Source organism: Cetorhinus maximus, chromosome 1 (genome assembly GCF_964194155.1).
Source record: "Cetorhinus maximus chromosome 1, sCetMax3.hap1.1, whole genome shotgun sequence".
NCBI classification, from domain to species: domain Eukaryota; kingdom Metazoa; phylum Chordata; class Chondrichthyes; order Lamniformes; family Cetorhinidae; genus Cetorhinus; species Cetorhinus maximus.
Window position 1 is genome coordinate 141661508 of NC_135879.1, and position 17235 is coordinate 141678742.

General features: G+C 40.0%; 1 protein-coding gene across 12 annotated transcripts in view; it reads right to left on the bottom strand.

Annotated features, from left to right (window-relative positions):
* Positions 1-17235, bottom strand: part of fryl (furry homolog, like) — a 594162-nt gene that overhangs the window by 274329 nt on the left and 302598 nt on the right. For all 12 annotated transcript variants that reach the window (XM_078547597.1, XM_078547607.1, XM_078547572.1 and 9 more), the window contains 2 exons: positions 14090-14176; positions 5352-5523 (listed from right to left, as the gene is read on the bottom strand). In XM_078547597.1, the coding sequence (XP_078403723.1) occupies positions 5352-5523; positions 14090-14176 (259 nt within the window). The remainder of the gene's footprint in view (positions 1-5351; positions 5524-14089; positions 14177-17235) is intronic.

The following is a 17235-nucleotide window of genomic DNA, read 5'->3' on the forward strand; positions in this document are numbered from 1 at the left end:
GGAGCTAATTGCAACTAGGCAACCTGGAAGCGCCTTAACAGACTTAGTGATACCTTTGAACGACCTACACCAGTCCTAAGCAAATGGGGATATACAACCAGCCCGACAACTTGTGAATGTGGAACTGAGCCACAGACTATGCAACATCTCCTGCAATGCCTATCGCTAGAGGAACCCTGCACTGTTGCAGATCTTGCTGAATTCAACAACAAGGCGCAAAAATGTGTCCAGTTCTGGCTGGGCCATGAATAGACTGTCCGTGGACATGATAAGAAGAAGAAGCCAAGACACCAAGGATCTGCTTGTATTTGAAATAGTGCCATGGGATTTTCTACACCCACCTGAGGGGGCTATGGGGCCTAGTTTAACATCTTATCTGAAGACACAGACAGCACTGCACTCCCTCAGTACTTGAGCACAGAAAACTTATGACTCAGAAGTGCGAATGCTACCAATTGAGCCACAGCTGACAATTAGTACCTTTTTTTTCTAAGGACTTGTTTATTTTGAGCTCTTTTCACCTGCTTAGGGCTCTCATCTTATTTATATTCAAAGTCATTGATATTCCTTTGATTGTACTCTTGGAGGACACATTACTCATACCTTCCCTTGTGATTAACAAAGTAGTAATTCAAAATTTTCAATTATCTTCAGTTCATAAGCAAATTGCTTTTATTTACATTTTCATGACTTCCACCTCTTTTCTGACTGTCCTTTAATTGTTTTCAATAGTAAAATAATTTTGCTAACTTTATTTTTAATTTTATTGCTTCTGCTGATGTCTCCTTCTCCAGGTCCCTCTTTCCCACTGTCATTACCCTTTTGACTCCCTTGTGTTTTCTTGTATTCATCCCACTGAACCCCTTCACCTCTGCAGGATTTATAGAGGTTATTTTACCTCTTTCAGCTTTAATCAGCTTGTCAATCCATTTTTGATCAAGTTTGTTTAGATTGTATTTGTCCTGCATGTTCAGTGTAACACCTTTAAAGGGTACCCTACACTGAAGTGTTATTGAACAGATCTATTTTCTTTATTTGTTCATGGAATTCAGCTTACATACCTAGCTCCTGGTCTGGGTATTTCTGACTCTCAGATCATGTTAAACGTTATCATATGTAGTCGCTCTCCCATTGGCTTGATAAAACTTGAATTTCTGTACATTATCTGGGCCCTTTACAGATAACAGGTCAAGATGACACTGATTCGGTGATAAAGCAGTTGCATATTATATTTACTGACTCTGTACAACATTTGAGTTTTTCCAGTTTATACTTAGTTGATGGATGGATATTTTCTATTAAGATGACCTTCCTATTTCACATAGTCTTCAAAGAGCAATTTCTCCTCCTCACATCATGATGAATTAGAAATGCCCAGCCAGAGTAATTCATTCTGTAGTCTTCCCACTTCCACTGGATGAACTATTTATTTTCCAAATGTCCCTGCCATACAAGGCTGTAGCAACTTCTTTTTAGCCCACTCTTGTCTCTTCTGAACACTCTATATCATATTATATGAAGCCGAAAATTGGATTAACAAAGTTAGATGTTATGAAACCAAGAGTAACATAGTTTCAATTCAACAGTAGCGATGAGCAGAATTTCTAGTTAATAGTTTCTGGAAACTAAGTGCACTTAAGGATACGGATGAACTGTCAGTGAGTGCAGACTCAAATTAAAGATTTAAAAAAAAAATAAGTTGACATGTTTGTACTTTAATAATAACTAATGGGTCTGGCACCAAGACATGAAGAAAACGAAAATTAACTGAGCAAACATGGACCATAGTCATACGGAATAGAGCAAGTGACCTTTTCTCTTTAGGTTCTTATTCGTTCTTAATACAAATTTAAACATATATAATAAGTTCAGCAGTTTCTCAGTGAAACATGGCTTAATATTATCCAGAACTTGTGATTTTGAATTAGTTGAAGAAATGTGTAAGAGTCTATCACAATATCTATAGTTGCAGAAACTAGGCATGTCTTGAATTTATCAACACAATGAAGAAACAAATAAAATTGAACACAATTTTAAATCTGGGTCCATTCTTCAAAATTTACAATTGAAATTACATATTATAATGCCAACTTCTGTTTGCTAGGAGACTTACATTCATATAGTTCTTTTCACAACTAAGTGCTTTACAGCCAATGAAGTACTTTTGAAGTGTAATCACTGTTTTAATGGTAGGAAACATGGCAACCAATATGGGACTAGCAAACTCCCACAAATAGCAATGTGAAATGGCCAGATTCTCTGTTCTTTCATGATGCTGATTGAGGGATAATTACTGGCTCGGGCATTGGGGTTATACCCCCTGCTTTTCTTTGGGTAGTGTCATGGGATTTGTTTTTACATCCACTGGAGTAGCCTCAGTTTAGTATCTCATTTGAAAAATGGCAGCACCAAAAAGTGCAGTAATAATGCACTGGAGGTGTCTGCCTAGATTTTTGTACTAAGCTCTGAAGTGGGACTTGAACCTGGAATCTTATGATGCAGAGGTCAGCATGCTACCAACTGAACCACAGCTGGATCAGGTAGAAAGTAAGAGTGGGCATTTTCTGTTTCTACTTCAGATTCCTAGTATTTAAAGTAACTTGGCTTTTATCAATAATTTTGAGTTTTCTTTGTCAAACAAGCTTTAGTGCCTGAAGAATGCAATATAATAATAGGGATTTTCCGCAAAAAGAAAAGCACTACCTTCATCTCTATTTCTCCCAAGTCACATTCTTAGATCCCATTTGCTTATTTTGTAATTGTATTCTATTTACAGACATTGGCCACAAAATAGGGCTCTGTAGTGCCACTAATGCCGGCAGTGCAGAAAGCCCAAGTGATATAATGACAACTGGAGTGTTTCCAACCACCTCCTGTGCAGCCTGCCACTGAAAGGTCACGGCTGCAGGCATGCCATGTGTGTGCTGGAAGCACGCAGAGTGGGCAGATCGTGATGTCAAATAGCCTCTAACACTTATTTGCTGCAAGATCTGCCTGCCACTTTGCACCACCCAGGTCCAGAGGTGATCTCATTAAAACATTTAAGATTATGAAGGGGCTTGACAGGGTAGACACAGAGGTTTTTCCCCCTAGTTGGTGAACCTAAAACAAGGGGGAAAAGTTTCAGGATAAGGGGCAGATTATTTAGGGCTGAGATGAGGAGGAATTTCTTCACTCAAAGGGTTATGAATCTTTGGAATTCTCTACCCCAGAGGGTTATGGATGTGCCATCATTGAATATCTTTAAGCTGAGATTGACAGATTTTTGGTGTCCCAGGGAATCAAGGGATATGAAGAATGGGTAGGAAAGCGGAGATGAGGCCTAAAATTAGCCATAATCATACTGAATAGCGGAACAGGCTCAATGGGCTGTATGGTCTACTCCTGCTCCTAACACCTTTCTGTAAATTTTTTACTGCCAAGTGCCCTGCCTTTATAAGTAAGAGCACTGATCATTGATCTAAATTAATTTTAATATATTAAGTCAAGTTTGAACAGCAGCACTGACAAAAAGAATGTTATTTGTCGACTGATCCTGAATGGGCACAATTGATGGAAACATGCCAACAACACTTTTTTGATCTGGAGACGCAGCCAATTTTGAGGGGACTGCTTTGGGCAAAGTGATTTGTGTCCTAGCATACAGTAAGTCCTCAATTGCAAGGGAATCAGAGGTTATCAGGGGTAAATGGGAATGTGGAATTCGAAGCACAAACAGATCAGCCATGATCTTATTAAATGGCAGAGCAGGTTCACCAGGCCGAATGGCCTACTTCTGCTCCTAACTCGTATTGTTCGTATTTATGTTTTTTGTAGTTGAGTTCCTGGAAATCATGACTAAGTGAACCATTGGTTCCCACGGGAATCAATATGAAAACTGTAGTTAGGTTTGGTAGTGCCTTCTTTCTCAGGAAAAAAAAACAAATATTAAAACATCATACCTTCTAAGTTGAAATATTTTACATTGCTAAATTCCTACATTGGTAAATGAAATAACTTTAAAAATAAATTTAAAAATATAAAAGAAAAATGTCACTTTCCACTTACAGTCCCTCCTGCTCACTGCAGGTCCTACTTCCTGAACTTCCCGCTCCCTGACCCTCCTGGTCATTGCAGATCCTCCCACTCCCCAACCCTTAAGAGCTGTGGTCTCTCCCCATCTCTGACGTTAGAGTTGCCCCTCCAGACCCATCCTCTTGCTGAACCTCCCACTCCCTAACTCACCCTCTCACTGCTTCCTTCTCCTGAACCTGTGTTCACATTGAAGATCCAGGTCTGATCTGAAGCCGGAGCTCCGGTGTTGTGGAAGTGAGAGAGTACTCATGGTGCAGAGGTGTCAAGCTGGGGCTGCTACAATCGTTGTTTTTTATTAAATGCTCCTGCTCACCGCTTCTCTCTTCTGAACTCTTGCTGTGAGCGAGGGCTCGGGAGAAGAGTAGCGAGGAGGGGCATTTTTAAAAAAACATGGAAACATGGATGGTACCAACCCTGGCTCTGCAATTCTACATCCTGGGGACACTCACTTTCACAACAGATCAGGCCTGGGTCTTCAATGAGAATGCAAGTCCAGGGGAGGGAAGCGGCTAGAGGGAGGGTTAAGATTGGAAAGGCCACAACTCAGAGTCGGGGAGTGGGAGAGGCTGCAATTCAGGGGCTGGGGAGCAGGGGAGGCTGCTCCAAAATGGCGCCCATCATACAGGAAACAACATTAAAACAAATCTTGCAATGCTTAATGAGGTTAAAGGCCACATTAACTTACCAATGTTAAAGCAAAACAACGTTAAGCAGGGAAATGTTAAACAAGGACTTACTGTAAAGGTTCAATGTAAACACAAGCATAAGTAGATTTAGGCGTAACTCACAATTTAAATTCCACAATCTTTTGCACTGATTCAGACAATTTCGCCCAGATTGCAAATGTAACTAGTGGAAATTTAAACCTGGTATTTGTTTTTGCTACTGTTTATTTATTTGCTCATTGCTTAATAAATCCATGTGATAATTTAAGCCATTGTTAGATGAAGCATTCATTCTATTGCTTTTTGATATCAACCAGATCTTCACTTCAGATACCTAACAAGCCAATTACATTGATAAGGATTTCTGTTCAAGCTCTGACTCTCTATATTGAAATTGGGCAATTAAAATGCATGCACCAATTTTGAAAGAACTCATTTATTGCAATGGCATGCAATGTTGAAGCAGAGGAGAATATCTCATGTAAAAATACAAAAATTTATTCTTCTAGAAAATGATTGAAGAATTTTGCAATTTAAATATAATGCAACAAGAAGGGTGCAAAAAAGAGAGTTAACATATATGAAAATAACTTTTAAATATACAAAACCAACCTATCACTTTAGCTTCTTCATCTGTGAGGGTTTTGTTCAGGAAAATTTTCTTTACTCGCAGTGTACTACCCGATGGAAGAACAACTCCTGTTGTTGGCATTGGAGGTTCCCCATCTTTCTGCTGTAAACTATCTGCAATTACTAGAAATGCTCTCAAACCTATGTTCATTCTCTGTAACAGAAAAATATAGCAATGAGTAACAGTCAGTTCTTTCAGGAGTAAAAAATTTCAACATGGCCATCCTCTGCTCAACAAGTGCCAGAAACTCAGTTGTATTTTTAGTCATCTGATCAAAAACACTGCTTAAAATAGTACTGTATGCATCATCTAATTCTCATATCCACTGATTAAAATATTTTTTATCATGCATTGAAAAAGCCTAAATATATGTGTACGAGATATTCATATCATTGAATTCCAAGTATTGTTGTACATGCTGATTTACCAATGATGGATTCAATTTTAACCAAACAGAAGTTATTGTTTAACAGTGCTTTCAATTTATTCAAGGACATGTTGAGTATTATTGACACCACACGTAACTTTACTCAAAGGAAAAAAAGACTTGATTACTATCCTTAATGTAAGACTTGACTCAAAACTTTTCTAGTCTTGAACGAACAATTTAAACCAAATATCATGAAAACACAATGGCAAGCTACCGATTGTATAGCTAAACAAGAGCAAGGTAGCAGCTTTGTTCTAGTTTCAAGGTTATTTCTTGCCCAAAGAGCAAGTGTTCATGAATGAAAGATTCAAATTTCCAGTTTTGTTTTATTCATCATTTAAATGAATATCAGTACAATGGGAGATACTTAAGATAAGTGTGGCAAGCAATTTATTCTTCTGTGCAAAAGCACTTGATGATAACAGGTTTGCACCTACTATGCATGTACAGAAATGTACTGTGGAATGGAAAAACATTTGTTTTGAACAATTTTTTCTAATAACGGGGAAGACGGTGGTGTAGTGGTAATGTCACTGGACTTGTAATCCAGAGACCCAGGCTAATGCTCTGGAGACACAGGTAAAAAATCCCACCATAGCAGCTGGTGGAATTTGAATTCAGTTAATAAATCGGGAATATAAAGCTAGTCTCAGTAATGGTGATCATGAAACTATCGACTGCTGTAAAAACCCATCTGATTTACTAATGCCCTTTAGGGAAGTTTGGTTGTCCTTACGTGGTCTAGCCTACATGTAACTCCAGACCCACAACAATGTGGTTCACTCTTAAATGCCCTCTAAAATGGCCCAGCAAGCTACTCAGATCAAGGACAATTAGGGATGGGCAACAAATGCTGGCCTTGCCAGCAACACCCTCATCCCATGAAAGATTAAAGAAAAAAAAAACTTGGATTTCATTAGCTGGTATACACCACACCTGCATCACACTCAATATACTTCCATAAGCAACAATTCAATGTGGCAGCAGAAGCCAAAACAAATGTGCACTTGACATTACTTTGCAATAACTATTGTCCACTCCAGTGAATTAGCAGCAAACACTGCAAAATGTTTCATGTTAGTCCAAAGAAAGATGGTTAAGTGTTTAAATTAAAGGCTCTTTATCTGAATGCATGAAGTACTTATAACAAGATAGACAAATTCATGGCATAAGTAGGGATAAATGAGTTTGATCTAATAGCTATTAGAGAGATGTGGTTGCATGCCAACCAAGGTTGGGAACTAAATATTCATGAGTATTTGATGTTTTGAAAAGACAAAATGAAAAAGTATGGGGGGAGTGGGTTGCACAGGTTGCCCTGATAATAAAGGGTGCTATAGGGACAGCAGCAAGGAAAAGATCTTGGCCTCGAAGATCAGAAAATATAATTAGCGTGGGCGGAGATAAGAAATAACAAGGCGAAACACTGGTGGGGGTGCTTGAAAGGCTCCCAAACAGTAGCTGTAATGTTGGACAAAGTATTAATCAAGAAATAAAAGATTGCAATAAAGATATTGCAATAATTGTGAAGGGCCTTAACCTTCATATTGACTTGAAAAATTATATTGGCAAAGTAGTTTGAAGGGTGAGTTCATGGGATGGATTCGAAACAGTTTCCCTGAACAATATATCATGGAGCCAACTAGGGAACAGGTTGCTTTAAATCTTATCTTGCGCAATGAGACAGAGTTAATCTGTAATCCATTGTAATGGTCCCCCTGGAAACAGTGATCTTCATGACAGAAATTAGTGTTCAAGAATGATGTACTTAAATCCAAAGGTAGAGTCTCAAACTTAAACATAGGTGAGGGGGGCGCAATGGTTAAAGTACACTAGGATTAAAAGGGAAGATGGGAGAAAAAAAATCAAATAAATACTTTACAAATCTCAGCAAATCTACGTCCCATTGACAAATAAAATCTCCACAGGAAAAGAGATCCAACCATGGCTAACTGAAGAAATTAAGGACAGTATCAGATTAAAAAGAGACTTATGTTACCAAGACAAGCAGTAAAATTAATCATGAGAGTTATAGAAACCAGCAAATGACGACTAAAGAATTGATTAAGAGGGAGAAAACAGAATATTAGAGCAAACCAGCAGTATTAAAACAGATTGTATGAGCTTCGACAACAAAAAAGAGAGCAGTGAAAATATGACTATCAGTAGGAGTGACCGCTGCATATGACTTTGGTTCAGGAGATCAGGATGTAGCATTGATTTGGGTGAAGATTAGGAATAGTAGAGGAAAGAAGTCACTCGTGGGAGTGGCTACAGGCCCCCAACGGTAACCACAATGTAAGCAAAAGTATACAAGATGAAATAATGGGTGCTTGTGATAAAGGGGCAGCAATAATCATGGGTGACTTCAATCTACGTATAAACAGGAAAAATCAGATTGGCAGTAATAGCCTGGAGGGAAAATTCATAGAATGCTTTTGAGATAATTTCTTAGAGTAGCACGTTCTGGAACCAACCCTCTGGTTATATTAGATTTGGTATTGTGTAATGTGGCAGGATTAATGGCCTCAGAATAAAGGCACTCCGAGGTAGAGGCAACGACAATATCAATTAATTTTACATCCAGTTTGAAAGGGAGAAGAGTGGGTCTAAGATTAGTATTTTAAACTTAAATAAGGGCAACTATGTGAGCATGAAAGCTGAACTAGCTGAAGTGAACTGGGATACTAGGCTAGAGGATAGATCAAGAGAGAAACAGCGACAGGCATTTAAGGGGCTATTTCAGAATGTATATTCCTGCTAAAAAGAAAAATTCTAAGGGGGTACCCACCAACCGTGATTAACTAAGAAACTCAAGGAAAGCATCAAGCTTAAGGAAAAAGCAGATAACTGCGCAAAGATAAGTGGCAGGTCAGGTGATTGGTCAGAATATAAAGAACAACAGAGAATGATGAATAGTTTAATCAGGAGACAGAAATTCTAGTGCGAGAGGAAGCTAGCTAGAAATGAAAAAAGAGATAGCAAGAGTTTCTACAGGTATTTAAAAAGGAAAAGAGTAGGTAAAGTGAGTGTTGGTCCTCTGGAGAGTGACAATGGCGAGTTAATAGTAGGGAAGCGGTGCTGAGCAAACTGATGAAGTTGCGGGCTGATAAGTCTCTGGGTCCTGGTGGGCTTCATCCAGGGTCTTAAAAGAGCTGGCTAATGAGGTAGTAGATGCGTTGGTGTTAATTTTCTAAAATTCACTAGATTCTGGAAAGGTTTCATCAGGCTGGAAGTAGCAAAGATAACCCCTCTATTCAAGGAGGGAGGCAGAAAACAGGAAACTATTAGCCAGTTAGCTTGACATCAGTGTGGGGAAGGTGTTAGAATCGATCAAGGAGGAGGATATAGCTGGGCACTTAAAGAAACTCAAGGTAAACGGGAAGAGTCAGCATGGTTTTATGAAAGGGAAATCATGTTTAACTAATTTACTGAAGTTCTTTGAAGGAGTAACATGCGCTGTAGATAAAGGGGAGCCTATAGACGTACTATACATGGATTTCCAGAAAGCATTTGATAAGGTGCCAGATCAAAGGTTATTGTGGAAAATGAAAGCTCATGGTTTAGGGAGTAACATATTTGCATATATAGAAGATTGGCTGGCTGGCAGAAAACAGAGTGTGTGCATAAATGGGTCTTTTTCTGATTGGCGGGATGTGACCAGTAGAGTCCCGCATGGGTCTGTGCTGGGGTCTCAGCATTTTACAATTTATATCAATGACTTAGATGAGGGGAGTGAAGGCATGGTAGCTAAATTTGCAGATGACCAAAGACAGGTCGGAAAGTATGTTGTGATGACGACATAAGGAGGTTGCAGATAGATATAGATAGATTGAGTGAATGGTCAAAAATCTAGCAGATTGAGTATAATGTGGGAAAATGTGAAGTTGTTCACTTTGGCAGGAAGAATAAAAAAGCAGAGCATTACTTAAAAGGAGAACAGCTGCAGAATTCCAAAGTGCAGGGGGGATCTAGGTGTTCTCGTCCATGGGTCACAAAAAGTTAGTATGCAGGCACAGCAAGTAATCAGGAAGGCTAATGGTGTGCAATCCTTTATTATGAGAGGGATTGAACATAAAAAAGTAAGGATGTTATGCTTCAGCAATACAGGACATTGGTGGGACGACATCTCAAAAACTGTGCACAGTTTAGGTCTCTTTATTTAAGGATGTAAATGCATTGGAGGCAGTTCAGATTGATATCTGGAATGAGCAGGTTGTCTTATGAAGAAAGATTGGATTGATTGGGCTTGTTTCCACTGGTGTTTGGGAGAATGAGGGGGTAACTTGACTGAAGTACATAAGATCCTGAACACTCTCGACAAGGTGGAAAATTAGGGATCATCCTTTTTGGATAGAGAGGAGGAGAATTTTTTTCTCTGAGGGTTTGGAATTCTTTAAGGGAGAGGTAGTTTCTTGTTAGGCAAGGGAATCAAAGGTTATGGGCGTCGATGGGAATGTGGAATTTAAAATGCAAACAGATCAGCCATGATCTTATTGAATGGCAGAGCAGGCTTGAGTTGCTGAATGGCCAACTTCTGCTCCTATTTTGTATGTTCGCATGTATCATAACTTAATGTTCGTGACACATAACTCTCTCCTAATTACATGGAAACTGTAAACTTCAATAAAACCGAGTTAGTTGTGGACTAGCACCTGACAGAATGACCATGGTTTTAAAAACCTAACAGGTTTACTAATGTCCTTCACGGAAGGGAATCTGCCGTGCTTCATCTGGTCTAGACGTGGCTTCAGTTCCACAACAATAGGTGGTTGATTTTGTTGTTATAGGCAATTTAGAACGGTGGTAGTGCCACAAAACACGATCGAGGGTATCCTCAATGTGAAGGTGGGACTTCGTTTCCACAATGGCTGCGTGGCGGTCACCCCTACCGATACTATCATGGACAGATGCACCTGCGGCAGGCAGGTTGGTGAGGACGAGGTCAAGAATGTTTTTCTCTCTTGTTGGTTCCCTCACCACCTGCTACAGACCCATGTCATTTAGGACTCGGCCAGCTCGGTCAATAGTGGTGCTACCCAGCCACTCTTGGCGATGGATATTGAAGTCCTCCAGAGAACCCAGAGAACATTCTGTGCCCTTGCCACCCTCAGTGCTTCCTCCAAGTGATGTTCAACATGGAGGAGCAAGATTCATCAGCTGAGGGAGGGCGGTACATGGTAACCAGCAGGAGGTTTCCTTGCCCATGTTTGACCTGATGCCATGAGACTCTGGGGATCAGTCAACTTCATGGGGACCAGGGCAACTCCCTCCCGACTATATACCACTGTGCCACGTCTGCTGGGTCTGTCCTGCCGGTGGGATGACCCAGGGATGGTGATGGTGGAGTCTGGGACATTAACCTGGGATGGTGATGGTGGAGTCTGGGACATTAACTGTAAGGTATGATTCCGTGAGGATGACTATGTCAGGCTGTTGCTTGACTTGTTTGTGAGACAGCTCTCCCAATTTTGGCACTAGCCCCCAGGTGTTTGCAGGGTCACCAGGGCTGCGATTGCCATTGTTGTTTCCGGTGCCTAGGCTGATGCCGGGCGGTCCATCCGGTTTCATTCCTTTTTTCGATCTTTGTAGCCGTTTGTTACAACTAAGTCATTTAAGAGTCAACCACATTGCTGTGGGTCTGGAGTCACATGTAGGCCAGACCAGGTAAGGATGACAGATTTCCTTCCCTAAGGGACATTAGTGAACCAGGTGGGTTTTTCTTTTACAACAATCGGTTATCATTGGGCTTTGAATTCCAGATTTTTAGTGAATTCAAATTCCACCATCTGCTCTGGCGGGATTTGAACCCCGGTCTCCAGAGCATTACCCTGGGTTTCTGGATTACTAGCCCTCGCCTCCCCTCTTGCCCTTGTTTTCAGGTGTGAACATTTTACACTTTGCTCCCAGTAAGTCTCATCTTGGGCTTCCTTGTCCCCATAATAACCAAGCCACGTAGGCTCATTGTTGGGCAGAACTCATAACAGTTTAAAGCATAACAATTTTATTCATTACACACGACTGAAAGAACAATAAAGAGGTCTCCAGATGTTCTAATCAATAAATATCTTTCAACCAATGTTACTGAAACAGATTATCTGGTTTACTGGTATGGATATTGGTACAAGAAACATTAATGAGTTTCAAGGAGGAATTAGACAGGGTTTTTGTCAACAAATGGGATTCAGGGTTAGTAGAAATGCACCATGAGAATACTGTAGATAAGCAAACTAGGGTGATGGACCAACCTGAAACTGTTAGTATGCAGTTTCACCTCAATGGTTGCTTTTATGAATCCAAGGAGTTTCTCATAGCCACGTTGATCATATTTGATTCAACTGCCACCAACTTGTTGCCATTTTACTTAGAGTTAATCAGCAAAATGCAATTGCTGAAGTGTGACAGCAAATATGTGCGACTCCTATCAGAACTATGTGCTACAAGCAAGAACTCTAATAAATTAGAGATAATACATATAGATCTATATGTAAATAAATATATATAATGTATATCTGATCTATAGTGAAATTGTTTATTGTTAAATCTGGGTCTGAGTACAGTTGGAATGTTTAGTTATAAAAACAGAAAATGCTGGAGAAACTCAGGTCAGGCAGCATCTGTGGGGAGGAACAGAGTTAATGTTTCAGGTTGATGATCTTTCATCAGAACTCACTGTTAAGTATTTCCAGCATTTTCTGTTTTTATTTCAGATTCCCAGCATTCGCAGTATTTTACTAGTGCTAGAATGTTTAGCTGCTGACTTGGCCTGTCACTTTCAGACCTTAGCAGTAAACAGGCAAATCTAGGTTAATTTCAGCTGATTGCAAATTTCAGAATCCACCTCAGGTAGATTATAATTGTTTCTAAATTGTACAAGCTATAACAAAGAAACCCAGAACCCAGGAGAGCAAATGTTACCTTATGTCAAATCCTTTAAATTCATTCCCTTTTAACCTTTTTAGGTATTCTGTAAATGAGGCTTAAATTCTAAAAAACCTTCCTGCAAAAATTCCAAGGAGCTTCTTTTTGAGTTTCAGAATGATCCTAACATCACAGTGCAATGCAAAATAATTCTTCTGGAAAGTAATGCACTTCATTGTGTTGCCTTTATTATAGAATTAAGCTGGAAAATAATACATGCTCCAGGTGAAAATTAAGTTAGTACTATCACAGAATTTTAAAGACACAGAGGGAGGCCATTCGGTCCATCATGTCTGCACCGGCTCACCAAATGAGCATCATGACCTAGTGCCACTGCCCTGCCTTTTCCCTGTACCCCTGCACATTGTTTCTATTCAAATAATCATCTAATGCCCTCTTGAATGTCTCAATTGAACCTGCCTCCACCACACTTCCAGGCAGTGCATTCCAGGCCGGAACCACTCGTTGCATGAAAAAGTTTTTTCTCACGTCACATTTACTTCTTTTGCAAATCACTTTAAATCTGTGCCCTCTCATTTTTGATCCTTTTACAAGTGGGAACAGCCTCTCCCTATCTACTCTGTCCAGCCCCCTCATGATTTTGAACACCTCTACCAAATCTCCTCTTAGCCTTCTTCTCTACAAGGGGAACAATCCCAACTCTCCAATCTATCTTCATAACTGAAGTTTCTCATCCCTGGAACCATTCTTGCAAACCTCTTCTGCATTGTCTCCAATGTGTTCACATCCTTCCTATAATGTGGCACCCAGAACTCTAGATGAGGTCTAACGAGTGTCTTATATAAATTCAGCATAACCTCCCTGCTCTTGTACTCTATGCCCCTATTAATAAAGCCCAGGATACTATATGCTTTATTAACTGCCCTCTCCACCTGTCCTGCCACTTTCAATGATCTAAGCACATATACATCCAGGTCTTTCTGCTCCTACACTCCCTTCAAAATTTCACCCCTATTTTACATTGTCTGTCCATGTTCTTCCTACCAAAATGCATCACCTCACACTTCACCACAATGAACTTCATCTGCCACCTATCTGCTCACTCCTGCAACTTTTCTATGTCCTTTTGAAGTTCTACTTCAAAACTATACTAGAAGTATAATTAAATAGCTTTATTGTATACATTTAAAGGTGAATATCCCATAAACACAAGCATTTTCCATCAGTGGGGCTATTATTTTATTCGGAAAAGACCATAAAATGTTTGTATAATTTATTGTAACAAAGGAAAATAGTCAATATCCTACACAACCAGAAGTTCTATCTCAACTAGATATATGTATCCTTGTTTCTTGGTTTGCCAGCCATTAACATAGGAAAAATAGATTAATTAGTCAATAGTCTTACCTCTGGATTAATGGCAAATGTTTTTGACGGCTTTCCAACACAAAGTAGATCGAATATAATTTCTTTCATTGCAAAATCAAGCCGCTCCTGTTGTTGAAACAAACACAAGACAGTCGAAATTCCATGTGTGCTTATACTTGTAGAGTTCATCTTCAAGTTTGTTATTACATAGTTACACAGTATTTACAGCACAGAAACATGCCATGAGGTCAACAGGCCCATGTCGGTGTTTACGCTCTGCCTGAGGGCCTCTTACCCTACTTCATTTAACTATCAAAATATCCATCTATTCGCTGTTTCCTCACATTTTTATCCAGCTTCCTCTTAAATACACCTGTATCAGTTACCTCAACTATTCTTTGTGGTAGCGAGTTCCACATTCTAGCCACTCTCTGGGTAAAGATATTTCTCCCTCACCTTGGATTTATTAAGGCCTATTTTATGTTTCTTGTTCCAATTCTGGTCTCCTGAGTGTGGAAACATCTTTGCTACCTCTACACTAGCAAACCCTCAGTCTTCTGCTTTTGAGAGAAACAGTCCCAACCTGTTTAATCTTTCCTGACAACCTTTGCAGCTCAGGTATCATCCTAGTAAATCATTTTTCTATCTTCTCCAGCATTTCTTATATCCTTTTTATAATATGAAGACCAGAACTGCTTACAGTGCTCCCTGTGTGGTCTAACCAATGTTCTAATAACATAACATTGCTTCAACCACTCCCTGTGGTGTGTTCACACCACTTTTTGAGTAAAGACATTTCTTCTGAATTCCCTATTGGATTTCTTGATGACTATCATATATTGATGGCCTCTAGTTAAGCTTCTCCCCACAAGAGGACACATTCTCTCTTGATCCCCTTCATCAAAACCTTTCATAATTTTAATGACCTCCACTAGGTCATCCATCAATCTTTTTTCCAAGAGAATATACTCAGCCTGTCAATCCTTCCCTGATATGTATATCTACACATTTCTGGTATCATCTTTGTAAATCTTGTCTGAATTCTCCAGTGCCTCTATATTCTTTTTACAATATAGCAACCAGAACTGCACGCAGTACTCCTTTGGTATAAACAAAGTTCAATACAGGTTTAGCATTACTTACCCCCTTTCCAATTCTAACTCTCTAGAAATAAAGTGCTTGGTTTACATTTTTATGGCCTTGCTAACCTGTGGCTCAACTGTTAGTGATTGGTGTATTTGTACTCCAAGATCCTTTTCTTCCTCTACCCCACCTAGACTTGTACCTTCCAAGTAATAAATGACATCTCTATTCTGCCTACCAAATGTACTAGCTCACATATATCAGTGTTGGACTTGATTTGCCAATTATATGCCCATTCTGCCACTTGTCCCGACTCCACATTCTCTGACCTTATTCATTAGTCTATTATGGGGCACCTTACTGAAGGCCTTTTGAAAATCCAGGTAAATTACATCAAATTAAATGACAATTATCCACTCTCTGTGTAAGCTCCTCAAAAAATTCACGGTTGATCAAGCAAGATTTTCCCTTTTGAAATCCATGCTGACTATTCATTATGCTATTTTTTTGTTTCTACATGTTCTTCTATTTTATCCTTTAGTAGGGATTCCATTATTTTTCTTACCACCAATGTTAAGCTGACTGGTTGCTCATTCCTGAGCATTTTCTTTCGCCCATCTTAAATATAGGAGTTACATCAACTATCTGCTAGTCCTCTCGTACTATTCCTTTTTCTGATGAACTATTAAATGTGTGTGGTAATGCCTCTGCTATCTCTTTCCAAGATTCTTTTGCATAGAAAAGTACTTGATCTTGTCTGCCCCACGCTAATTAGGTGCCCTCATACCTGCCCTGCAAACTCCAGCTGGGTTTGTGCTGGTGGAGACTGACAGGCTGGAGGTGGACATAACTGCTGGGTTTCTGGACAATAGAAGTTAACGTTGTGAGTCCGTATGACTCTTCTTCAGAACGCTGAAGAGTCATACGTACTCAAAACGTTAACTCTTTCTTTCTCTCTGCAGATGCTGTTGGACCTGCTGAGTTTTTCCAGCATTTTTTGTTTTTGTTTCAGATTTCCAGCATCTGCAGTATTTTGCCTTTATATTAAGGCAATAACTGGGAACCCAGGCACCACCCTCACCCCGGTACACGCATAATAAACCCAGAGACAGTGCTGCCAGAAAGACCGAGGGAGGAATGAAAGCCAGACTCCCCCAGGTCCCCTCACCCCAGCTGCTGATGCCTGGCCTCCTGGTGCCTGTATCAAGTTGGCCAGCTCCAGAAGCAGCCGCAACTTCCCAGTCCAATTGGTCCCAGAACCACAACCAGTGGCATCAAATGACTCAGCAGTGTTGGCAACGCAGCCATTTGAAAATGGCAACAGGGTCAAAGTGTGAGAGCTGGAGTGGGTGACAGTGAGACCTTTCAAGGGGACGTGTGTGTGTGAGAGACACACAAGGAAAACTCCAAGGAAGTGTCTGAGAGAGAGAGGGAGAGAGAGAGAGAGAGACACTCCAAGAGGGTCAGAGAGACTGCAAGGGTTCAGAAGTGGACTTGCTGAGTGAATGAGTCAGGGGTAGGGTTGGAAAATGGGATAGCTTGTGTCCTCTGTTTCTGATTGATAAATCTTTTAGGTTTTTTGCCTCTTTAAAGGCTGATGTTATGTTGACTCAGTGAATTGACATCCCCTTTTAACTTTTCAAAATGATTCTTAACTACTTTATTTATTTGTTGGTTCATTGTGCAGTAAGACGTAATTAATGCTGGAACAATGATCTTGGGTGCGGCGGTGGGTTGGCTAGTTCTCTCAAAAGATTAGGCTTGATATGGCTGAGGAATCTTTTTGTGTATCTTCTCTGTCTTAATGAAGTAAAAAGGGTAGTAACTGCCTGCGTGAAATCTTCTAGCTTTGTGCATAGGCAATTAAAATTCTTTAGCTATGACCTCACTAGTCCACTGAGGGAATATGAAAGGAGTCCCCGAAAACCAAAAAGTTGGTCCCCAGGAAAACTAAAGATGCTGTGAAAAAAAAGTTTTGACCCCTGCCCGAGACTTTCCCACATATGCAAATTGGGTGTGTAACATGCTATTATAGGGTTTTTGGTACGGCAGGTAAACCGCCACTAAAAATTGTGGCCAAAATAGCAGGTTGTTTCCAATGG